Below are 26,819 nucleotides of genomic sequence, written 5' to 3' on the forward strand. Positions count from 1 at the left end.
GATAAAGAACTGAGATTATAAGTCGAAAGCGGTTAGGATTTCATTTCACCATGAAATAAAACGATATATTAGTGCGGCTAAACGAATGCATCGCACTGTACCATAAACCGTTGGACTATGCTCAATTAATAATACACTACAATTTTTGGAAATCATAATTTTATTCGGTAAAGCTGAGCACATCTGAGCAAAGTAACATCATCCATACATTTGGATTTGAATTGAAATAGGTCGTATGCTTTACACAAAATATTTGTATGTTTTTAATGAAAAAGTACACCAGATATTAAACTATGTCAAATACTATACTTGATAATACGGCGATAGCCGTCATACTTTAAAAATTAAAATAAATACTATACTATAGTCCAATTCACATACGTACATGAAATGCTACTTGCACAGGCAGAGTTAAATAATTCCAACTCCACAGAAATTAAATCACCTTATACAGTCCATTTTACGCAGAAAATAAAAGACACTCCCTCACTTTTTGACCACATTGAAAGTCCAGCATCCCGCATGCGCCCGTAGTTCATTTGCCGAACATAACCCGAACCGGGAGCCGAACGCCAGACGTTGCGTACTCGTTGCTTTTCTACTTTGCTATATACACCGGTGCTGACGACCAAGCACAGTCAGTCCCCGAGATAATCGAACACACTGCACGGGTGTCCCGGCGTGTTGTTCCGCATTTTGTGGAAGCATTTTTGATCGCGTTACCGCGCACATCTATACCAACAACAGCGCATATACTTCCGGGCTGAGTCGACAACCATACCCGGCAAAAAAGACAACAGGAATTGCAAAACTTAAACCTTCTCGTAGCCAGATGGCCACTCAACGGTTGCATCGTATACTGGCGAGTGTACACGTCTCGTGATGCGTGGCGTGGGAGCGTGCTAGTATTACAAAATGCCGGAACCGATTGCAGAGGTACTTGCGTCCGGCCACCTAGTGTCTATTCGAAAGCGCCCAATATAGAGCAGCTGTGATGGTGCTTCGTAGTCGTAAAAACACAGCAGAAAAAAGTAACATTCGCAACAACGCTCTGGAAAACAACAGCTAGCTTTCGTGAAATTCGTGTGTTCTAATGTTGTTGTGGTTGAATTTGTGTTTTGGTTTCAAAGTCACCACCATGCGGCCGGAAGTGATACTCGTGATAATGGCAGTGTCTTTCGTGACCAGCGAAGAGTTACGGTGTGAGCGCATCATGGTTGGTGCCTGCCAGAATCTAGTGTACGATATGACAATTGCGTCCGCACCGGAGACAGCCCTGCAGTACCTGTCACACGGTACGGCAACGGCAAACACTGGCGCCAACTCCACATCAACTAGTGCCGTCCGTACGTGGCTTGACGCGGAACGATTGGTAAGTGAAGTTGAGGAATAGATTATACAGGTTTTACAGGTGAGCGGCACATTACTCTACAATCAATCGGATAAACTCAATCAACCAGAAACATGCCATCCTGCGGCAATGATCCTGCTATTTTACTATGGAATCTTATGTTTACTGGGTTTAGTTAAATCAAATTAGACCACTGTTTTCCAATGGCAGAATGTATCACCTTTATTAAGAAATTTTATGTGTCTGACAGTAAAAACAAAACCAATAAACCTTATTTTGGTCGCAAGAAACATGATACAACATCAGAAAACTGGTGAACATCCGCCAACTGCAAGGCTTATTTACTTATTTAAGCACCACGCTTTGCGGTCTTCTTCGATTTGCTCCAGAAATTCTGAACCTCTACTTCTGTTACTAACATAAGACCTAGACTCTATTTTGAACGCCTAAACGATTTTGCGGACAGGGTTAGAAGACGACATACGCTTGATGTGACTTACCTGGTTCAAGTATAATGTGCTGCACAGCGACGAGGATAATGCCATAGATGCAGAGCCATAGAAAAAATGCCAAAAAAGTCAAATGTTGGAGTCTCTATTTTCGTCTCACAAGTTCGTGCAATAAAACTCGTCTCAAGACTTTCCAACTCAAATTCGGCAGTTACATGTTGGTAGATGTTGACTGCGATGGTTCAAGTCGAATAATGTTCGGATCAAAGTATGAGTACAGCTTTACAGGACAAGATCAGTGGGGGTTTTCACGTCTTAAATCAATTAACACATCTGTATAACCTTCAAACCAATGCTAACGAATGCGAACGAGTAAATTTTTAATGCACCAGTTGGTATTGGCAATTTCTTGTTTTGTCCTATCGTTTTACTACCTTTTTTTTATTATTCTTGATTTTTTAATATTGCATCAATAAACGTATGCAGCTGGCAGCAAGAACGGGCTCGCCTCTTGCACACACTAATTAAAGAAACGTCACCGTTTCCAGAGTGGCGAACGCTAGGGATCTGCCGTGGGTTGGCGATAAGTTCATTTCACGATCGGTTGTGCGATCGTAACCGATTTAGTGCGGGTTTCTGCAGCTTGATTGGGTCGTATGGTACGTCGCGTCCCGATAATTAAGATCGACGTCAATGTCCACAGCCACACAGTCGGATGTCCAAGCGCGTAAAATCGACGATGGCTCAATCATGGCCGCCGGAACGATTCGCCAACTGCCACAATTCGCACTCTAATTAAATTATTCCTTAACTACCCATCGAACCGGTGGGGGTTTCTGCATCGTTTGAAGGAACGCTCAGCATCCAATGATCTTTTTTTTTTTTTTACAGCCGCCATTAAATTTTTTTTTGCATCTCGCTGTGGCTAAAGATGCGATGGATTTGGCGTAAGCTTGGCTTACCTAACCGGTGAACGATTATTTGATTTTAAGTTGCAACGGCATACGGGAACGATTAAATTTTAATTGACGCTGCAGCGCGGCAGTTATAATGCTAATGTGACTGCTATACGACTTTCAGAAGTGCAATACTATAAATCATTTGTTTATATTCTCGTTCCACCCAAACAGGTTAATGTTGATTGCCTTCGTTTTATGGCTTTTCAATCTTAGCTTACAGCGGTGCATTGCGTGCTGGCATAAATCTGGCTTCTATTGGAACATTAGGTCCTTCAAAGTAGATCAAGACTTATATGCACTGCATATCTTATGCTTGTGCTAGAATCTTGCAATCATAGCTCTCAGTCATAGCTGATGTTTGGTACATTAAACAGTCAATTTATTGACGTTACTTCTAACTGTACGTTTCACTGATTGCTACTTCTGGTATGTCACATGGAAATGTCACTTTTGCAAATGTGCTGTAAAGTCATTACCCTTTTGCCAACACTCCGAGATGGATTATACCCTTACACTGCTTGTCGCATTCTTTCTCGCCACTAGCAACTCCTACCTGCCTCGGTCTATCCTTTGAGCGTTAATATAGTACGGCAGCTTACGGATTTATTTGAGTTGCTTTGGTTTGTTTTCCCTTTTCGCCCTCTTTCCCCTTCCAGTTTTGTTCACCATGTCTCTCCACCATGTGCGGCCGCCATCGCCGTTCGATTTGCTTTGCCCGAACCCTTAATAGTGCGGTATCTTTTTATCGGTGCTTCTCTTTCTCTCACATGCTAGTAGCAGCCGTTTTGGCTATGTGCCGGTGTGCCCGACGGCGGTACACATCAAACGAAATTATTAAAGTTCGTTAGGAGAGCCGTTGCGGTGAAGGTGTGGGGCGAGCACCTGAGATATGATTTTTGCTTCTTTTTTCACCCTTTGCTGCCTTCCCTTCCACACACCTGATGCTCCCCAGCCTTTGTCTTTGTTTTTGTATGTGTATGTGTGTATGAGTAAGTGTATACACACGCGTTGGATCCAAATATACGCCATCCATTGATTCCCGGTCATGGTTAATTCTTTTCGTGTCGGGTATTTCAATACTCCAGTGACTTTCTCTCTCTCTCTCTCTCTCTCTCTCTCTCTCTCTCTCTCTCTTTCTCTATCCCTTTCTTTCTCTTTCATTCTCTCTTTCAGACTCTCCCTTAATGGTTTTTTTTTTCAAAAATGTTTCCATCTCTTAAATCGGATCAATGCGTTTCTTGTGCGCTTGTGTATGTGGGAGGTGGATCGTCTATTTAACTCGTTCCGGCTTTCATCTTTTCCACCGATCAGCCGTTTTCACTGCCGTACGGAACTGAGTTTGAGCACTGATAGCTCAGTGCTAATGCCGTTGTTTATTACCGCGCCTTTTATTGTGCTGTGAAATCATAAACCTAATTTTATGGTGGCGATTAAGCGTTCAAACGGCGATATTAAATTCCATTTTACATACATTTCTCTCCAGATCACCAGTCGCACAGGATGCTCGGGCATCCTTTTGTGTATGGGTGTACAAGACACAATGTCGTGTCTCATTGTTTCATTACTGGTTTGTGGACAGTAACACACCGGACGCTGGGATGACGAACTGAACCCATTCTTCTGTATGGAACGCCTTGTTCACACATTCGATCCTCCGGAAAAGAAAGATTCCAAAGAAAACAATAAAAAACAAAACGAAAGAAACATTACGCATTCGGCGGTGTCTGAAGACATCTCCCAGTAAGTCCCATAAAACAGAGCCGCTTACGATGAAACTGTGAAATTTCACAAGTTCCTCACGATGCACGCTAAACGGCTTAGGCCGGTTATTTGCTTTTTTCCATCTTGTTTTGTTTGTTGGGCCCGCTTACAGACCGGACCAACCCGTTAGCACATACAGCCGGCAAACATCCTGCTTCGCCACCACGGTGAGCAATGTGTGTTCACCTTCCATATGTCCTGATGGTGATAAATCTTTGATCTTAGCTTATCACCGCTATTGGCAGGTTCCAAGTGTTTCGAAAATTAGCACTTATTTTCACTATCCTATTTCGCAGGTGTCTGAATGTTCTTTCCATATGGATTGCATCGTATTACCGTGCTGTGTACTTCACTGCAATCCTAGACTTCGATATGCAAGAGTGAACGCTATTTGACTCTTGATGCTCTACGATAATCTCTTCGATCTGATAATCAAGAAAGAGAATTGATAATTTTAATATCATTCTTACTCTTATACCACAAGCTATTGTCAAAACAAACACAAATAAACAAGTTAATCTTTCTTATGTTTGTTCCTGTGTTAAATCTAATGGTTCTACGCGTTAAAAACATCTTCTCTCCTCTCTCCTATCCTCTTCTTCTTCTTATTGGCTTAACGACCTCTAAGGTCATGCCGGCCATCGAAATGGCTTACTAGAATACCGATACCACGTAGTTGGATAGTCAGACCTCACTACGGGGGGACGGTCCGGATGGGATTTCGCCTGCACCACCGGGCCGCCCCCCTCTCTCCTATCTTGTGATCGAATCCGCCAGATATCCCTCTCTCTCTCCTGATTCTTTTACGCATTTTATGCCCCGATCGCCGAATTCAGCTTCTGACTTCTGGGCCGTACAGAATTGTCCTTATGGTACCCAGCGACGACAGACTCTTGAACCGTTCTTAACACAGACGTTAAAATATTGTCCTCTCCCGAGTCAACTCTGCGTACGGGAGGATCGCCCGAATGAGATTTGATGTCGTTTCATTCGTGCTATCCGCATGGCCGCCCTATTGTGTAGATGTCCACTGTCTAATGTTTAGTTTAGTGTCTTGATATTAATAAATGTCTAATGAAAATAAAATTCAAGAAAACACTTCGGGATTCTGAGAAATTTTAATACAGAATGAAAAGGCTAAACTGTGTGCAACGTCAACTGGTATAGCAATTAAAGAATTCAATGTTTCCTGGTCGAAATGCCTTCTGAATCTGATAATGATCATATGCAAATGGTTAATAATTCGAATACGTGTTGCTTGATTCCTTCAATAATTTCTTTCAAATTGTTAGAAGACATCATTACACCAAACCATTTGTTATATTCTTCTTGGCTTAACGACTTACTGAAGATCACGCCGACCATCGAATAACTCACAAGACTTGCTGATACCCCGTAGTGGGATAGTTAACGCTCACTTCGGTTCAACCCCGGTGAAACCCTGCCATGTGAAGACCGGTCTCTACCAGCTGGCCAAACCCATGAGGGGGGGGGGGGGGTTCGTTTTCAGCTAGCTAGTACAACTTACAATGTAATTTCCAATGTATACTTTGATCAAATCAATTAGAACTGTGATCCTACACCAATAGCTTAGAGTCCGAAAAGGATAAAAAGTCCTCACTGGATGAAGTGATACTAGCGCTGGTCTGCAGGCTGGCAGGCGACCAAATCGGTCTAGTAGGTCACTATATGGTCGGCATGTCTTCGGAGGACGTTAAGCCATGAAAAAGAAGAAGATGTCTTGTTTTTGAGACAGTGACAATTTGATGAAATCGCGTCTATGAAATGTATGAAGTCTTGATGAACTCAGCAACTAACCTAGCAAATCGTGAGAATTTGGTGAGAGTAGTTAAAGCTTGCCATGCCATTCTACTCTTGTCACATCTTAAGAGTAATAAGTTTTCGATTACAACTGTTAATGATTCAATTTATGATGCACTGGACTGGTTAAGTATTACTGAAACCTATGTAAACTTAAACTGTACGAATATTTGATAGTTTGTTGGTAAAAAATAAGAGAAAAAACTTATGATGTGACGACAACAAAACGTCCAACCAAATGTTTGTGCGAACTGCAACAAAAATCACGTTTCCTACATACTATCAGTCCCACTCTGTGTCATCCCTTCATCACAACTACTTCTGCCTCTACTTGCTAAACGCCCGGGCCATGCTATCCCAGGAAGCTTGCTATCTTATCATCGCGTCTGAGCGATCCCTCGCAACCCGCCGTATTGCCCTGGCGATCGCGCCAGTTGCTCTGCCCGCCGATTAATTTCTTTTTCAAATTTATCTTTGCTTTTTCGCACGCCACATTTTCAATGTACAGCGCGCGCGCGCGCGTTTGCGCGCTCTGCTCGGCGCATCTAGCGTGCCTCCACAGCCTTCAATTTTTTATCTACTTTTTTTCTGCTTCTTCGTCTTCGCTCGAAGCACTTCACTCGATGTACGCCGCCACAACCACGGCGGTCGGCCGCAATCCGTGCGCACTCCACACAACATCAAAAGGGGAAAATATCGGACCGGCATGAAAACGATACCGACAAAAGCCCACCACCTCTCTTACCGTCGGAAGGGTGGGCGCCCTGAGGTGGGGAACGACACAATAATGGCAATAGATTTTTCCCGCTGCACATTAGATGTTCGTCAGCTAGGTCGCCACGGATCGAAGGCAAATTTTTTGTTTATTTACTATAAAATAGGTTTATAGTTTTTGTATTCTACATGCTGTAATAAGTAGTGCACAAGTTTGTTTTCCACCGCAATCAGTGAACAGCGAAAGTATATCCACAATTATTATTGTTCTTTAAAATATTTGAATATTCAGCTTTTTGTCACATTATATGAAGGTGCTAAAATCACCTGTAAAAGAAGAAAAGAAATCCACATTGTATCTGGATATGGCTTTAAATTAAAGTTCTACCTCTTGTTTCAAAAGTTCAAAAATGAGACTAGAACCAGCGTACTCGCGAACTATGAAAATATGATCATCGCGCTAACGATCGCTCCATTCGGGCACTTGCCAGTAAGCGTGTTATTTCATGCTTTTATTTATTTTTATTTTTCTTACACAATCGTTTCCGTTTGGCAGAAATTTTAACAACAAATAGCTGACTGTAAGTAAGTGAAATGTAATAACAGCACTTGAACAATCGGGTCGGTGTCAAAAGTGAAGCTCACTTACAAGTGTCCGATAGAGGAAAATGTATAAATCAAAGCAGTAACATGGCTGTGAAGGTTAAGGTAAACATAATAAAACAAAAAATTAAGATACAGTTACCATCACCATACCCCACACACGTTTCGTGGCCACTCTAGAGAGCTACCCTTGGAAAAAGCGTGGTATGTTCGTCGAAGCGAACGACAGTAAAATTATTTCTAGCGCTGCCGAGGTTTGGTAGAATAAGGACCTCTCGAAAGGGTCGTCAGGGAAAGGGGAAAACGTAGGGAGTAGTATATATTGGCCATAGTTGTAACCCTTTTCCGTTGGAGAAGTGCAAAAATCGGAAAACTTGCATATGGCAGCAAAACAACAAAAAAGTATTAAAAAAAAAGCGAGACGCTTGCAGACGAAGACCCTCGGTGATCCATGACGCCAGCTAGAACAACGGCGAAGCGTGGAGAACGTTTGAACTATAAGAGAGAAGAAAGAAAAAAAAACATTTCACACACACATACTTGGCCGATCACCTTTTTCAACCCCTTTTTGCCGATGCTCTGGCTTGATTCCCAAAATCCAGTCATGCTTGGAATCGGGCGGAAAGTACATCAAGCGAACGGATAGAAAGAAAGAAAAAATCCGCCTCACTAACCGAAAGGACGGCAAAAAAAGCGTCTTTGGATGACTTCCTCCCATCGTGTTGCGTAGCAAATCGAACGGGTGGAAAAAGGATGGAAATGCAACTTTTGAGGGGCAAAGAATGAATAACAGAGAAAGACAGAAAAAAACAAAAAAACACATAGATTGAGAGAGAGAGAGAGAGAGAGAGAGAGAGTCAAACAGCAAGAAAAAGATGCGTGAGCGAGAAGGAAGCAGACAGCGATCATAAAACGTGCCAGAGTGTCGGTTTCGTTCTTTGATCTTTTGATGCTCCCCGACCAGAATGCCCTACTGCTCTCCCCTTTCCCTCTTCCCGTTTTCTTCCCTTTTAACCTGCCCCTCCCCCCACCATCCCCCTTCACACATTCACACTCTTTTCTTTCCCCGATCATAAATTGCTTACCTTTTACCGCCCGGGATCCACCAACCCGGTCCGGATATTCTTCAGCCTTTTGCCGGGCCGACGCACAACCCAACACAAACCCGTTCATCTTATCCGTCCACTCTCCGACCGAATTGATCGTTTCGTATTCGGGCGCGTATCGTGCTTTTTTTGCATTATGGGCCCATATCATGTCCCGTGTGTGGACAGAGTTTTTATTTTATTGTTTTTATCTGTTCGAGGATTTTGGGTTGTTCAAATTGTGTAAATTTATAGCGTTATAAAAGCAATGAAGGTGTGCAAAATGTATGCAAAAAAACATACATGTCGATCGTATGCACACTGAAACATCCTCTTACGAGTAGAAGCTGCGTGATTGATTTAATTTTATTGCTTGTCATTATTTTTTTTATTATGTTATTATATTATTCAGGTGGAAAATTGAATCTTTTGCAAAACATCATAACGCCATCCAAAACCTAATTGAATAAAAACAACCATTTATGATTGTTCGAATATTAATCGGGTAATCGGACTCCAGCGTTAAGAATTGGCCAGTATCACCATATATATTTTCAAACGCTCTGTATATTTGGTTTTGTTTTGCGTTCTTTATTTCCATGGTTGAAAGGCGACAGCGGCGCCAGTCTTCAAACGGCAGGACAGGGGATAAATCCCATCCGGACCGTCCCCCCGTAGTGAGGACTGTCTAACCAACTACGAGGTATCGGTAGTCTAGAAAACGATGTCGATGGCCGGAATGACCTTAGAGGTCGTTAAGCCAAGAAGAAGATTTCCGTTCTGTAGGGAAGGAGTTCTGCATGTTACTCCCTTTGATATGCACTTTAGGGCTCGTCTAAACTCGTAAAACTCTACTAGAAAATTACTTTCTCTGTGTGGACGCTCTCTGCGGCTTTGCATCCAAACAGCCATGTCTAATTACAATTTTCGCATAAAAAATATTTGTTTTCATTGACTTAAAAATGAATGTTAATCAAAAATATAGTTTTTGTAACATTTGTGATTATCAAAACTGGTCCACTGTAATTTAAACTTTTCAAATCCATACATTTCGCTAACTACGGTTGTAAAACACAGTTCATGGATACGGCTGGATATCTAAGCGTATTTAAGCTCTACTGCAGCAAACTTAACTACGCTTTGCAATGCGAAAGAATAAGTTCTCGTGTGGACGAGCACTTATACAAAGCGAATTGTTCCCAATATCGACTCGTTATTCACCTGTCCACCTGTTTTAATGCGATGGGTCACTATTCTTCACCACGCGAACGATCATGACGTACAGATGCCCTTCTTCCTGCTCCCTACACATTTCTTGCTAACACATTCCAGCTGGATCTGTGGCTTTGTTTGTGTGATTGCATGTTTCTCTCTCTCTCTCTCTCTCTCTCTCTCTCTCTCTCTTTTAATGCTTCGCATTTGGTCCAGAGCTGTCTTTATATCTTCCTCATTCTGCTCGCATTTCGAGCTGGCGCATTATTGCTTTACTCTTGTATTTTTGGTCTCTATGCTTCGCGCAACTTTGCTTCTTTCGCACCAGCATCCACCAGTCTAGAGGCTTTTTAACGTTTCTCGTGTCGATTCGCGTCCATTACAAAGCTGCTCGCGGAGGTTGAGCTTGAAACAAACAAAAAAATCATATATAGTCCGCAGAAAACCGATGCATGAAACTGATGGGATGCACACAAAAAGAAGAAAGAGAGAGAGAGAGAAGCAAGCAAAAAGCTCGCGCACAGACCCTCTGATTCCGCTGAAGTAGTTTCTATATGCAATGTAAAAGCATAATAACAACGAAGAAAAGAGCGATCATGACCGAATGTCGAAGATGATGCAGTAGCGACCCCGTGTACTGCTGTTATAATGATAATGTTGTTCTCCATCTTGCCTTCTCATTTTTAGCCACTGCTGAACAATGTGGTTAAAGTTATAGGAAAGGTAGTAGCGTTGGTAGGAATTTTCAGGTTTTTTTTTTGTGCTGATATAAATATTGATAGTTCGATGGATATGGATGCCAGTTTCTTGAGCGCTGCATAGTCGTCAAACAGCCAGAACGATACAATTATTATATTGCAAAATTTTGACGTTTCGCATTTTGCTTGCAATGCATAGTTCGTATTATCAACGATCGGTGTACGATGTCACAGTATCAGTTTTCTATTTCGTTTATTTATTCAGGCTTTGAGTCTCTGAGTCTACATTCGCCTCTGATCAAACTATCAGCAAAATGCTTTTTTTTATTTCTTTAATAATTTTCTAACTTTTAAGTATCAACGTGTAGCAACCTCTTAATATGTATATTTAACATTTGCATCCCTGAAAGTAGTGGATCAAAGCACCTAGGAAACAGTCTCAAACATTGAAAATCGATTGCAGCTTGGATGGACCTACCACACCTCTCCTATTTACATGGAATTCCTAAAAGAACTTACGGTGGTCCGTTGTTAGTAGCGTCAGCGGCGACGGTCTTCACACTGCGTTTAATGAACCAGCTCAAATAGGATGCAAGGATTGAATTGTTAGACTTGTTGTCCTTTGATACAATAATTATTTTTTATTGTTACTCAAATGCACTCCTGCGACATGAAGTTTTTTAGAAAACTTCCCTGGATATGAGAAACTGAACTGAGTCAGTTGGCTATGAGAACTCAATTATCAGACATTCAGATATCAGAACTCAGACATTGAGGGTTGGCTTAACGAACCTCTTAAGTCACAGTGAGTCATCGAATGGTTTTTTAAACTTATTGATAGAAGCTACGCAGTAATTCCTGACTATGGGGCAACCGGTCTGGATAGGATTTGAACCACGGGTTCTCCCGTTTGAAGACCGGCACTGCTGTCGCCCTACCACCCTGCATTAAACATTGCATTTCCTACCATTAATGATATCAGAGGCGAATGTAGTCTCAGAGACTCAAAGCCTCTATAAATAAACGATAAAAACATTAATGATATCCACATCGCCAATTATGAAACCACTCTGCAATATGCCCTTTCCTTCCAAATTGTAACGTAAAATTTTAATTTGCTTCTCAAACCACAAAAATACACCGCCCCTCATCACAAAAAAAATGCATCGTTCGGACAACTGGTCCATTCCATTCCCATCACCGATCGGTTCGGGAAATCGGAAACGATCGACGTTGCAACGCTGCTCTCTTTTCTTTTATCGCGCTTCTTCTGTTGTTTTGTTATTATTCGTCCGCTTAAAATAACATTTAAACGTCTTTCGGTAATCGTTCTATTGGGACGCAAGAACTTTTTGGCGTTTTTTTTTATGTTGCTTTGTACATTTCTCCCCTTTCGCAGATAGGGACAGAAAAGATCAAAGCGGATTGAGCCGCCAATTCTTTGGTCGCCCGTCAATCGCACGATACATTGATGTCCCAGCGGGCGGATGGACGCTTGTGAGTACACTTTTGAGGCTATTTAATTTTGCCAACGATTTTCAGCGTACCTTTTGCTAATTATCCTATACAATGCAGTCATTTGGTAGCGGAGTGTGGAAAGGGTTGTTCGGGGTGGAGTTTCTCTTCCGACCATTACGTGCCTGTCATTCGCGTTTCAGTGTACAGAAATAAGAAAAAAAATGCTACATAAAAAGCCAAAAAAAAAAAATCATTCCCAAGCGGTACGTTTCGTTTGACTGTTCGAGCGAGAATTGTTTGTGTTTACGCTGGAGCAGTTGAGGCCGTAACGGGCAAAGCAGAACTACTCAGCCGCTCAAATTCAAACAGCATTCGCGCCTGGATGGAGCTGTGTAGAGCATGGAACGAGAACGCGATCGATAGATAAACAAACAGTTCACCCATATGGTAGATTTGGAGGTTTCCTTTGAGTGTACCAGAGATGCATCGGTTTTCCCGCCATGGAGATGCTTATACTTGGCTTAACATAATATTTCTGCAGCCTGGTAGCAGAAATAGATGATCAAACAGCGCGAGCCCTAGAAGGATCTTCTTCTTCTTGGCTTAACGATTCTTGGCCTCTACGGTCATGCCGGCCATCGAAATGGCTTACTAGACTACCAATATAACGTAGTTGGAGAGTCAGTCCTCACTACGGGGGGACGGTCCGGATGGGATTTGAACCACAGTCCTGTCGTTTGAAGACCGGCGCCGCTATCGCCTACACCACCGGGCCGCCCCTAGAAGCATAGGCAAGAACAGCAACAATTAAAAAAAAATCCTCAGTGCAACGTATAAAGTCTTCAGAAACCGGAGACCTATACGCCTTTAACAGACACTACACCAAGATTTCTTGTACATTTGGATGATGTCTATATGTTTCCGAACTGGTCGACCAGAATTATAAGAAACGTGCGTTGAATAAATTGACTTTCTAATTGAATCTCAACTATTTAGGTAAATTAGCGGTCTGGTGGTAGGGTGACAGCGGCAGCAGTTTTCACACCGTAAGAACGGGGTTCAAATTCTATCCGGATCGTTCTTCCGTAGTGTGAGGACAAGACTATTCAACTACGTGATATCAGCAAGTCTCTAGTAAGCCATTAGGTTGCCAGTGTGACCTAGCTAGGTCATTAAGCCAAAGAGAAGAAGAAATTAAGTCACAAAACAGTTAGTCACTTTTTTTATTAATAAAGGACGGCCAGGCCGTATTGCTAGTTAGTCACAATTGATCACAATACAACTTGCATAGGAGATGTTCAAAAATAACGCCAGGGCACAGGACCCGGACTTAACGATACCTGCAAATAGTGTGCTACTCTTACCTATGTGGTGTTGTACAAGTTCTTGCTGCTTTTTGTCCGATCACATCACGCCACTACATCAACTAAAAAGTCCCTTAAAGCAAAAAGTAAATCAAAGCAAAACAAAACAAAAAAACAAAGAAAGGAGGACCTCTCCTGTCTGTAGCATCCGAATTTGGGAGAACGCGCTTGTCGAAGGGGGGATAGGATGGGAGTTGATGGGCAATACGGGGTCCTATATAATGGCGGCGCTAGCTCTGCCGGTTAGATTAGAGTGAGTGCTTTTCGAGGTTCTTGTGGCGATGTGCGTCAGATAAGCGAAGAAGTGCCGCTCTGGGTCCCGGTATATTGAGAGCCCACCCCAGTTCGAGTGGTAAGTGCTCAGGCCGCTGCTGTTGCGTGGTCGGAGGAAGCAGAAAAAAAAAACCGAAATACACACCACCGCACACCGGGATGCGCATTGATTCGCGATCGAATTAATTTTTGTATCGAATAGTGCGCCCCGGATTACTGCTCCGGAGCTCGTTTCCCTTTTATTTCGTGTTTCTGCTTCATGCGGGTTACCTCCAGTTTCTACACCCGCGCAAAGCATTTTAGCTGTTTTGCTTCTTGATCTTTTTTTCGTCTGCAGACTTCAGCATCTTAGCGTTTTCGTCACACGCACAGGCACAGAAATTATCTGGATTTATGGCGGATCGCGCATTAGATCTTTTTGGCGCGAGTGTTCCGTTTTGACTGGGGCTCAACACTCAAACATCCGAAACAGATTGGCACGAATACACTTTGCGTGTCAGTGATACTAAGAACTAAACTACCCGGCCTCATACACTGAAATTGATCATGCTATCCCTAATTGATCGGTATTTGAATATTTTTCATGTTAACTTGTTCTGTGTCTTCCCGTCGATTCAAACGCGAAAGTCAATTAGATACATGAAGGTACTGTGTGGTGTCCTCCACGGTCAGGATTGTGTATCCCTTTTGGGCTGGCAATCATCAAGATCCGGGCGCATCGGTATGTTAAGTAGAACATACTTTGGTTGACGTTTCACCGTACAGCCATCCATCGCCTCCAACTTCCCCAAAACAGTGAGTTGGGTTGGGGTAGAAGCGGAAGCAGGTATTGGAAAGATGTGAGAAACCGCCATGGCCGCCGGCTAATGGAAAAGCATACTCTTGCTGATAAGATTGCTGCACGTGCGTGTGTCTACGCATGTGTGGATGTGTATGTTTGTGTGGTTATGCAGTGGCCAGGCTTTAAAGCAGACGGCGCACAGCTAGGACCGGACCGGTTTCAAGATGGTGACGAGCATTCAAGAACCGAAAACGCCGTGAACAAAGTTGCTGTACGAATTCCAAATCAAAACTTCATTAACCCTTTGGGCCTGTTTTAGTAAGAAGTTCTAATCGTGGTTTTTAAGCAGATATTAGTACATGTAAACAAAAAAAACTTTGATATCACGGTACCGTCAATTACATTTGAGGTTTCTAGATTCGATGTGATTTCTGGATAGTCGATCTTTAACGCACCAATACTGATATCAATTCGCATCCGGACTGTTATTTTGCTTTGCAAGTACTCCAACTGCGGTATTCATTTTTTATTTTGTCTTAACGACCTTTTAAACGTTCAAGCCGGCCATCGAATGGCTTTTACTAGACTTGCTGAAACCACGTAGTTGGTTAGTCAATCCTCACTACAGGGGGAAGGGCCCGGATGGGACTAGAACCCCGAACCTGCCGTATGAAGACCGGTGCCGTTGTCACCTTACCACTGGGCTGCCCTAGACATTATCGACTCAGTAGACATTATGTCACGGAAATATCGGTAATTTTGATAACCAAGATCAGCTACAGTCATATTAAAGGATGTACTCAGCAAATTTACTCACTCACTCATGTTGGCCTGCTCTTTTAAAGAGCACGTCGTCGTGACATGGCCTGAGATGTTAGTTAATCATGTAAAAGCCGAGCAGATTCGGTATCAATCATTTTTAAGTGTGCAGGTCTTCATCATGTCTTAGGCACACAGATGAACACCTTGAACACCACAGATAGGGAATTGAATATGATATTGAGCATAAATATAATTGTGATAATGTTACATTACCTACATTCCGGATCGTGCACAGGACTGACTATCCCATTCCAACGTTGCAATGCCTAAGAAGAAGACATAGTACAGCTGTTTGAAATTATATTACAATGAGATTTAAACATTAAAGTTATAAAATCGTTCCCTTCCCGTTCCCCAGCTTTCAAACTTTAATTCAGTTGAAAAGAAAGTTAGAGCACAACGGGGTCAAAACCAGTTTTAAAACTTCAAACACTTCCACTTCATGTAATACTAAGTCGATTTAGACGCAAATTTGAAGAATGAGAATACAGTGTCAATTAAGCTAAACGCACCGAAGGTAGGCAAATCTCGCACAGCTATTGTATTAATTGTTTTTATACGCCACGTTCGCCTCCCCAACACACGTCAAGTCTGCCAAGGTTTGGAAGTAGCTTATCCCGCGAGGGTTGCGTCCTGTATTCGAATGATGTTTTTTTTTAATCTCCCGAGTGTTGGGCGGGTAGCATCGACTGATCGGAATTTAATGAACCCCGCGTGCAGTGAAACGCAGCGATAAGGCAAATGCTTGGGAATGTTGGGTGAGGGAAGAGGTGGAAGAATAAAAACAGAGAACCAGAAGAAGAACTATTGATTAAAAGAGTTGAAAAAAAAAACACCCAACCCATCGAAAAGCAATCGAAAAGAAAGGCCTTTGAAAAGAACCGCAAGGATGCGGGACTGTGGCGAATCGGCGAAACGTAAATGGTGCAGGAATCGGTGTGAAGCTGGAAACTAATAGGCAGGACGGGGGATCAATGAATACTACATCAGGGGTTCGCACGTTCTGTCTGGAAAAGGCCAGAAAAAAAAACAATAAAAAGAGGAAATCTTCGGACCGGATATTCGATACCGATAGCTGATGATTTTGTTTTGATTCATCATTTGAAGGGAGATGAAATTTGTTATTGAAGTATTTATTCCAACTTGAAGAAAAAATGTTCTAAAAAAAATTTATTTTATTCGTATAATGCTCAAAAATGATTTTTTTTTTACAAATTGTCTTTCATTTGTGTCATTTGATGTATTCAGAAGAATCCGTAGCATTTTTTCTTTAATCTGAATAAACAAACGAAACTTAGACGGAAGAAATCAACAGAGTTTGTGTTTACGTTGACTCACCGGTCTATCAAAATCGTATGTGTTGATGACGAGATCTAGTGTTCTATTGCTGTGAGTCCCACCTCCTATTTTTTTTTTTAGCTGGCCGGATAAAATCGGCTGGCTGAACAAACTTTGCCGACCCCTGCACTTCGCTGCTCGAGACGCAAGAATGAGGCGGCAAAGGCAAAAATCTTTTTTTCCTCCTCCCCGTTCATACTCCATTCCACCCAGCAGCAATAGCAACAATAACAACAACAAATCTTCAAAGATGAATTCCATAAAAAAGGCAGTGAATAAGTATCAAATAGGTGGAAGCGATGTAAGATCATTATTTTATCTCTTTCATCTTTCCCTGCGGGCCATACCACGACAGCGATCTGTTCTGTAAGGAGAAAAGATAAAACGAAATGGCCGAGGAAGCAGGAAGCAGAAACAACCAAAGATACACACGTTGGAAAACCTAAATGCGAACGGTGCAGAACACCACACTCAAAGCAAAACGAGCAAAAACTAAAAAGCACACAAATATATATGCTTATACATATACATAGAAGGTATGTACAGTGCTGAATAAAACAATAAGACTAGTGTAGTAACCAAAGAGAGGCAAAGGCTGAGGCCCCAAAGCTCGAACAGAAGTCTCCTTCAAGAGAGACTAAAAGTTCCATTTTTCTATTTTGTTCCATCAACCCAAAGTCTCGTCCATTTTTCTGCTATAGCTTTCGATACTTGCAAAACATCATCAACACTTTAACTTTCTATAGCAAATTTGCTAGCAAAAAATTTCACAACATAACAAAAATCCAACTATGTTTTTAAAAATGAGCTATGAAATATTTACCTTTCATAAAAAACCCGGCCTATGCTGAAGTTTTTAAGAGCATGGATAATACGTTTAAAACAAATAATTTTGATCGTAACAGATAAGTCTTTGTCGATTTTCTTTAATATCTGCAGCACCAACCTCAATTTTACATTGTCATAAAATCAGGCGGATTTACTCGATTGTTCGACACTGTAGACTATGTATATATAAACACATTCGCTACACACGGAATAATTTTACCCCACGGAGATGGAAACCGGTTGCAGAACCGATCTCGGAGCCGACGGTTGGTGTTATAATAATTGAACTTAATAGACCATCATCTCATCATCATTACACCGCGATCAGGCATCTGAAAGGAAGGCAAGAGCCATGACGACGGCGTCCACGATCACAGCGATATAGAGTGTGGTCCTCGAAGAAGGATAAGGAAGGGGGGGGGGGGGGGGGGGAGGGGCGGTGACGCACTCTGTGCTCAAGGGTAGGGCGGAACAAATTGACACCGGAGAAACTCTCGACAGAACCGTGTGGATCGACTCTCGGGAATTCTGCGTTTAAAAGATGCAAGCCCAACATGACGAAGTTGGCGTGAGTGTGTCAGCCGATCCAGAAATGAATTTTGACGATTGAAGCACTGAAATGTAGTTCCTCCATGGCAAGCTTGCTTTAAATCATCAGCTTATGCATGATATGTGCTTTAGTGTGTTGTATGTCCTGCGAATCGCAGTCAGCAGACTACTTTTATGAGTTGTCACGTTGATTAGAAGTCCATTTATTTAGTTGATGTAATCGGCAATTGTAGTCAAAGTAGTCAGTTTTCAATGATTCTCCTCAAGAATTATACTAACTACTACTTAATATACTTAATTACCAAAAATTTTCAGAATTCCCGATGCGAAAATCTATATTCACTCATATTCGGCGCGTACGCCGTGGGTCTAATGCTTATTCTACTCCACTCTGTTCGGGAGTGCCCCGTGTGTCTTTACGAGATGACGATCGTTCGATGGGCTGTGCTGGGACAGGATGGTGACGGTTGAATTCGGTTAGTCCTCGGGTAAGAGGCGAATGGCGGGAATGATGGAACAAGATGAAAGACCTGTGCCGCCGACGCGGTGCCGCAACAGCGCACAGGCATCATCATCAGCCAGCCACAAGAGGACCTGGGATAGCTGGTGTGGATGAGAAGCTTACAACACAACCGCAACGTTTTCATCCAGCCTGTGTTCCCCAGCTAACTTCTGGGTCTGTTTTCTCGATTCCATTTTGCTGTCTATACACGGGGCGAGAACTGAGCATTAAAGCATGGCTGGCACGGATCTGGCTTGCTGTCTGGAGCAAGCCCGTAGGGTTGGGTTTCTTTTTGTGTGGGGGCAGGGTGTAATAGCATTATTATAATACATCATTCTCCACCATTCGCTAAGCGTAAATTAAGAAGGGAAAGGAAAAATGCGCTCAATGCCGGCGCGGTATAGCCGTGTATGAGACAGGCGTGTGTATAGTTCGTGTCTGCTTTTTTTTCTGCGGTTGCCGTCAGAGCTTAAGCGTACGTCCTGCAACCGATGACGCTAATCAGTTAGACTAACGTTGACATTAGCGCTCTTACATGCCCACGGTCAGAAATATTTGTCCAGCGTGCTTGCATGTGCATTGAAGGATCACATACATTTATAACAGTAGTGCGAATCTCAATAGAGAATGCAGCCAAGCCACTGCTTTTAAAAAGGTTTTGAAATTCCAACTGCTTCATCTTTACAACACATCAAAAACTCTTAACAGGTATTCTGGTCTGCCATTCCTGGTTTCTTTCACTGTTTATTTAGCAAGGTGTAGAACTTTGGTAAGCGAAACTGTTTAGAAGAGACTGGGCGCGCTACTTCGGTGCCACTCTTTTAATACTTAAATGTTGACCATACCTTGAGTTCCTAAAGGCCGCGGTCCACGGGAAATTTCAAACTATTGACATCGATGTGAAACTGTAAAAAAAACCTCAAAATCGCGATTTTTGCTTTTTCTCCGTTGCTTCGTACACGTGGTAGCTTGTGTATTACCACGTGTAGTTGGATCGTCCATTCTCTCGACGGGGTAACAGTCCAGTTGCCGTGTGAAGACCGGCGCCAATTTCGCCCTACCACAGGCCCACGGCCTTAGGACTTCCAAATATTCAGTTATTTAAAATCAAACCGGGTTATTCAAACCCGGATGATATGTTGGCCGAGACGATAACGGTACAGATCTTCAAAATACAGCACCGATGTTCAAATTGCATCCGAACCGTTCTCCTGTATTGCGGACTTAACTGTCGTAATAATTTTATTCATATGTTTCATTTTAATATAATGACTGCTCGTAGAACAATAACTGTAACAATTTTACTCACATATATTGACTAATTTATTGTATTCTCTACACGTTTAGTATAGAAAACTGTAAAAAAAATTTTTTGTGTAGAGATTCTATAAACTTGGATAAAGAGGAAATTGTTAGATATAATAAAAAAGTGCAAATATCAAGAGGAAATAATGATGTCCAGACAAACAATCATATCCCCCAAGAAGATGCTAAGCTGATCGGGACCGGGGTTCAAATCCCATCCCGACCATCCCCCCGTAGTGAGGATTGACTATCCAACTACGTGGTATCGGCAGTCTAGTAAGCCATTTCGATGGCCGGCATGGCCTTAGAGGTCGTTAAGCGAAGAAGAAGAAGAAGAAGATGGTGATGGCTGTGTTAAAAAAAGTTTGAGTATTCGGAAACATTTCAATTGGTCCCTATGGAGCTCAGTTAAATGCCTGTGTTAGATCGTTTATGTGCCCAACGCAGGAAAAATACTTTTTAAAGGTCTCGATACACGACGTTAGTGCCGAGCCGAGGATCCAAAACGAATGAACCTGGATTTTGTGACGAAGCCTACCCACACTATCATAAACCTCATTCAACCCCTTGGATTGAGCACCAGCAGTATGAAGGCGAAGGCCTGCTTGCTTTCATCTTTAGTCCTGTAGGAGAATAATCCACTCAAAACGGAATCGAAAGCGAGATCGGGCGTATTCGGGAGTCCATATTAGAAAAGCCGAAAAACAATCTAAAATCCCAGATGTAAACAAAATCCCCTAGCTGCCATTTTCTATCTTTGATCATTTCTGTTGTTAACATTTATTGAAACGCTTGTTTGGTTTGATGTTTGAACTATGAATTCCTGGTATCCAAATGCTAGTTAAAAAAATTATTTTTATTTATGATTAATTATGACTGTACAGTGCCGTATTGTCAAGTTAAAAAATTTATAAGTAAAATTTTCATAGCCTAAATGCGTCACTATTTCTCAGAAATAATAAAATTAATTGAAATCTTTAACCTCAATACAAGTGAAAATATTTGTATGAACCTTTCGAGCAAAGATCAATATAATTTCTTTGCTAAAAAAGATAATATAATTTATAAAAGCTAAAAAGATAATATAATTTATAAATTATTAAGCATTTCATCTGATTTTAAAATTTTGTTTTCTTAGAAAATCAAATACACGTTCAGATTATTCTTAAGCGTTTGATTTTTTGTGAAACTTCAAACTTCCGCTTCACTGTAAGATTTATAATTGTGTTTTCCTATGATTACAATACCCATTTCTAAGCCATGAAGCATTCGTGATTTCGAATAAGGTTCACGAATAAGGACGAATTCACACTTGCTCAATTTTTGTTTCTCAGCTTCATTGCATCCCTTTTTGCTTCATTATGCTTCGTAATTTTCATAATGTCATACCTCTGCCGAACCAAGCCGACAACACGAAGGTTTCGACACAGTAATGACATTATGAAGAGTGTGGAGCATCATGAAACAGAAGAGGATGCAATCATGCTGTTTATACAGAAATCAGGATGTATGGGTAACTCCACTCTCTTTTTGATGATAGCTTCTTTTACACATTTGGTTCGACGAGGTTAGGAATAGGTATTGTATTTGTTTGACGACCTTTTTAATGACCTTAATATTCCCTTTTTAAAGAATAAGGGTTATTATCTGTTTACGTCTGGGTTTTAATTGATTCTGAGCTCATCACTCGCTGTTTAATTTCCTTTGGTTAGTAATTGATGACCAACAAATGCTTTTTTGCTACCAGTAATACGACGAAGCCATTCTTACGCAAAAAAAGAAAAAATGCTTTTAATTAAAGAGCATCTAAACGGCTGGTCGAATTACTGTGATGTAAGAACAATTTCAACTTCTTCTTCTCGACCTACTCAGGGTGTAATGGCGTCCTCCGGTGGCATAGTTCAGTAGAACACCGCTACTACCTCAAAATCGTAGCCGGCAACTGACAGGTACAAGTATTTTGTCTATTCTATTGGCGTCGCGTTTTAGTCGGGTGTACACCTGAAGTTTGTCAACGGTGTACGCCTGGCAATTGAAATAACAACTCTCATTTACATCAGAGCAATAGTTAATTTCATTAACACATTGTCGTAATTTTATGTTGTAATTTACGTAAATTTATAGTGCAGTTTGTAAAAACTGTTTGCACCCAAGGAGTTGTAACTAAGTTGGGCTTACAGAAACAAGACAAACACAAAAAAAACAGTGAAAAAAGTTTATGTTGATTTGGTAATTGTTTAGGTGAGTTCAATTTTCATACAGTTCCTTGTTCCAGATACACCTAAATCATTCTTCGGATGAAAAAATTATTTAACAAGCAAACTAAGTAGTAAACTGTCTAGGGATAGGACAGGCAAAAAGAAAAACGTAAAAAAACACTCTAGGGATTTTGTTTTTGGAATGGGTTTTTGGATTGATATTCGGCTTTTTTAAAATGGACTCCCGAACACATACGTTCTCGCTTTCGGTTCCGTTTTGTGTGGATTATTCTCCTACATGCCAAAATGAGTAAACAGAAGGCCTTCGCCTTCATACTGCCGGCACTCAATGCAAGGAGGTGAAAGAAATGTATGGCAGACTTCGACAGCTTCGGCGTAGACTTCGGCTCGACTTCGGGTTACTAAATGGGATTTTTACTAAACCCGTGTATGCCGACCTTCACATATTATTCACATAAAGTTCTTCGTTCTGTACTTGGTTGATGAGTTTTGTACTGCATGGCTCCTCTTTTCCAGGACGTTTTTCGCCTGCTGAACAGATGCACTGATAATTGGATAAAAGTTTTAGAACGTTGAAGCCATTAAGCAACAAAGCCTCTATTTTCGTCAACACTTCTGTTCGATCAAGTTTCACAACAATGTGATGGTAATGAGTACTCCATTAAATTTCGTCTAATAATGTGTGATAAGTAATGAATGTTAGAATAGATCGGTAGTTGGTTTCATAACTTTATAATTGATACTTCAATATACCACGTCGTTATTGCAAGCTTCATACTTTGGGACAGTCGTTGAGGCACATTGATAAATGAGGCCGCCATCTTATCAGTGATTAAAAAAATTGAACTATCAAAACGCTCATTTACATTTCAGGGAAACTTATATCATTTTCATTGTTGGCGCATCTACAAATGCGACGTAATAATTATACCAACAGTTTATTCTATTTAAGTACATATTTTTCTCATTTCAATTTTATAGATCACATCGCTGCGCCCAATAATCGATTCTGGCTGCTCAAAACAAGCTCTATTCCTCTTCTGCTCATCCCTGTTCCCACTCTGCTCACCGACCGCACCGCGTCCGGTACACCCATGTCGATCGTTGTGTGAGCAAGTGCGTAAGGACTGCTTTAGCGATCCACAGAACAGCAAACTTTGGCCAGCCTATCTTGATTGCAGAGCCTTACCGCAGCCCGAAAAGCACGAACTCTGTATGCAGGTACGTTTGGCATATCTAATTACCGCATTATAAGTTACTAATCTTGCGCCATGTTTTTTTTCGTACAGGTACCATCAGATGCAACCGGAAGCATCAAGCAACGTCCCGGTCATAACGCTCCGACGTATCATCTATCGGTCCCAGCAAGTGGTGCTGCCGGTTCTTCAACACCAACCATTAATCATGATAGTGTCGAGACTGTCGTGAAGGGATGGTCCATTTCAAACCTCACCTCGTTGTTGCAACACGCTGGTGTTACAACCGGGGCTAGTGCTAGTATCGCACACACATCGGGAGGGTCTGTCTCGGCTGGAGCAAGTGCCGGTCAGAGATTGGTCGACAGTGCGAGTTGGTCAGACCGGATCAATTCGCTATTGTTGCCGAGTGTTGCTCTTCCTGGTGTCACTTCTTCGGATATTGTCGGATCATCGCGGAGTCCCTGCCCGACCAATTACAGCCTCGAGTACGATCGGTGCGTGCCGAGATGCGGACCAACAATCGATGCGCTGTACAGCCAGCGCCAGAAGGAGCTGGTGGAGCTGTGGACACTCGTCCTGTCGGCGGTCTGTTTCATCTTCACACTCACGTCGCTCGTATCGTTCTGGACAAAAGCGGCCAAGCTGGAGTATCCGGACCGGCCGGTCTTGTTCATGACACTCTGCTACAATCTGTTGGGGTTGTGCTATCTGGAACGTACTATATTGCACAGCCCGCGTCGCTTAGAAACAGCTGTTGAGTTGATGTTTCTGGAAACTCCCAGCACCGGTGGAGCTGGCTCTGTAGCAACCGGAACATCCACAGCCAGCTCCTCCCGGTCTGACTGCTCCATTACGTCCCAGTGCCTGGCGTACTACATTCTCAAGCATTATCTACTGCTAAGTGCCAGTACCTGGTGGTTAATCTTTGGACTCTGCTGGTATTTGAGTACTGCCAAGCAGTGGTCGTGTGAGGCGCTTGAGCGAAAATCAGGCCTGTTTCACGTTCTAGCCTGGGTCGTACCGTTTGCAGCCCCAATCGGTGCACTATTGCGCGGCCACATTCAACGCTTTGAGTTAACCGGCTTCTGTACGGCACGTGGATTTACGGAGTTACCCGTATTGCTGCTACTTTTGCTCGGTGCTGGTCTCGTTAGCTTTGCACTAGCCGCGCTCGCCCGTCTACGTCTTTGCTGGAATCAACGGGCACCTCATCTGGGCCGGGTGTTCGGCCGTGTACTGATGTTTGCCGTGTGCTACCTTATACCTGCCCTATCGGCGACGATATGCATGATGTTGGAACGAGTGGATCATGAGCTAGAACCCTGCATAGGGGGCGAAGCTGGAGAGGGGTGTATCGCGCAGCGACCTCCAATTTTTTCCCTATTGCCAACTGTGTTACGTTTGGCTCTTACGCTGCTAGGCGGTGGTTTTGTTGGTGTCTGGCTGTGGTCCCGTCAGCCATCCGATGCGGACGTTAACGCAACGAAAAAAAGTACACAACCCTCTTGCTATAACACCGCCGATCTGATGCTACTAAAGGGTGGATCTAAGCCAGGACGGGCACTCGATGAGTGTGGTGCGCTGCCTGACACCGGAGTCCGGCGTACCGAGGGCCGTCCAGCTCCGGACGATAGTAACGTAATATTGCGTGAGGCACAACTTCTCACCGGTCGCTACAAAGACATCGGTGATCGACGACAAACCAATCGAGGTTCGTCCCGAAGCACAACCAGCAGTCCTTATCGAAGCCGGATAGATAAATCAAAGGCAAAAACATCGCAGAAAGTTTGCTATACCTATCGACCCGGATCTAGTGTTCTGTCCGATCATGGTGTCGCACTGCGACCACCAACCGACGTGTTGGGATCGATCCGAGTGGACATGGAACAACGGTCGCCGTACGCGGGCAGTACCGGTGGGATTGTCTCGAACGGAGGTTACGTCCCGGTACGGGTTCATCGCAGTTTCCGGGCTGTCCCGATGTCTATGCTAACCCGCATTTAAACCCGGTCGCTATCGTTCTCTTTCAGTTCACTGATAGTGCCTGAAGTAGGATAGTTCACTTTAAAAGCTTTAACTAGTTTGTACGATTCGTTTCTTCGCGTAACAGTGTATATTTTAAATCTCGATTTACATCTAGGGTGTAAGATATTTGATTATTTATCATAATTTTAGTGCACGTGATAACACACCAGTGGGATGGTAGGTTTAAATTTAATGTTTACCGAACCCTTCTCCACAGCAGGGGTTGATTTATTCGATTACGTTGTGAATCTAGACATAAGACAGGCAGGACCTTGTTGAACTATCCGTGATGTTGGGCAAACATTATTGTACTGTTAGTTTGTAAAATGCAAACACTGTAAAATGCATCCTAAGCGAGAACTGCAATTAGCCGAAGCTTATATTTTGATGTAAAATCGATCAGATGCAACCAAGCGTAGACCACAGTGAAGGGAACCTAGGTGATTTTAGCATTTCTATTTTGTGTACAAAATTGATCACCGGTCAGTTGTGTATAATAAAGCATAGATTTATACAACACATATAACCTTTACGATTACCCTGCTGCACCTGTACATTACAACTCACCTAAAACCTGGTTAGATTAGTATTATGCTAAGACGTAGTTTAGTATTGCATATTCTCCGTATAAAAGTTATATGCTCGAATATGTAATGCATCTTGCCATTAGGTATCTACCCTATTGCTACCCACAACAAATCTTATTCGATGTATGAATTGAATTTTGTAAGGATCGCAACAGTTTTAACATGGATGCTTAATATAAGATACGTTAGTTTTGCAGTACACGAAAAATATTCTAATTAACGTACGATACATTATAAAGGAAAGATCTCTTAGAAAGAGGAACTTTCAATGTTCAAGAAGAGTAATGCGATACGGTACTATGCGTGAACCGGAGAAAAAAAGAAATGAATGTAATCTAACATGAAGTCCGAGACTGAATAAATTAATCATTAGTAAATCTTTTTATATCAACTCTTTTCTTCTGCATCTTCTTGTCGGTCGGCTTAAGTTTGGGAACGTCGTAATAGTAAGGCGAGATCTCCAATCTATTTTTGGGACACAATACAGCAAACGATTATTCGGGATAGCATTCGGATGTCTTGAGAACTTTCCAATCTGATAAGACCGTTTTGTACACTGGTTCATAACACCCTTATTCCAATCGTCCGTGAAATATCTTCTATCGATAAGAACGTGGTCGAATTGCAAATACTGAAACTGCTTTTCGTCGGTTTCAATGACTTCTCCGGCTACTACTACGTAGCCGCGTTCTCGGAATATGAATACTTCTAGGTGATGAGATAGGCTTTTAACATGCAAACTGAGGTAGTAATCACTCGTGTCAATCAACATCGAATTTATGCTAGATCACACTATTCGGTTTTATGCAGAAATACTCCAGTTCCACTCCAATCCTCGCCTTCGACTAAGACCTTGGGAACGTCCTCTGCCCATACTCCTTCTGCAATTTGTATTCTATTTGCTAGACACGTTTTC

The 26,819-nt window shown here is 42.2% G+C and overlaps 3 protein-coding genes across 4 annotated transcripts in view; 2 read left to right on the forward strand and 1 right to left on the reverse strand.

The window, feature by feature from the left end:
• Positions 1–26,819, reverse strand: part of LOC126561228 (microsomal glutathione S-transferase 1-like) — a 160,934-nt gene that overhangs the window by 40,558 nt on the left and 93,557 nt on the right. The window lies entirely within an intron of this gene.
• Positions 1–26,819, forward strand: part of LOC126559303 (lipid storage droplets surface-binding protein 2) — an 86,632-nt gene that overhangs the window by 12,713 nt on the left and 47,100 nt on the right. The gene's annotated exons all lie outside the window — the stretch shown is intronic.
• Positions 1,117–25,295, forward strand: LOC126562085 (frizzled-3). Its single transcript, XM_050218502.1, has 3 exons — positions 1,117–1,372; positions 23,074–23,313; positions 23,382–25,295. Exons 1-3 carry the CDS (start codon positions 1,139–1,141, stop codon positions 25,293–25,295), a joined length of 2,388 nt encoding a protein of 795 aa, XP_050074459.1. The 5' UTR covers positions 1,117–1,138.

The sequence above is a fragment of the Anopheles maculipalpis genome, chromosome X (assembly GCF_943734695.1).
Source record: "Anopheles maculipalpis chromosome X, idAnoMacuDA_375_x, whole genome shotgun sequence".
Taxonomy (NCBI): domain Eukaryota; kingdom Metazoa; phylum Arthropoda; class Insecta; order Diptera; family Culicidae; genus Anopheles; species Anopheles maculipalpis.

Bases quoted from the DNA above. Each gene is read 5' to 3' on its own strand.
- LOC126562085 (XM_050218502.1), top strand. From the start codon at position 1,139: ATGCGGCCGGAAGTGATACTCGTGATAATGGCAGTGTCTTTCGTGACC. The intron at 1,373-23,073 runs GTAAGTGAAGTT...TCAATTTTATAG, and splicing joins GGCTTGACGCGGAACGATTG to ATCACATCGCTGCGCCCAAT. The intron at 23,314-23,381 runs GTACGTTTGGCA...TTTTTCGTACAG, and splicing joins AGCACGAACTCTGTATGCAG to GTACCATCAGATGCAACCGG.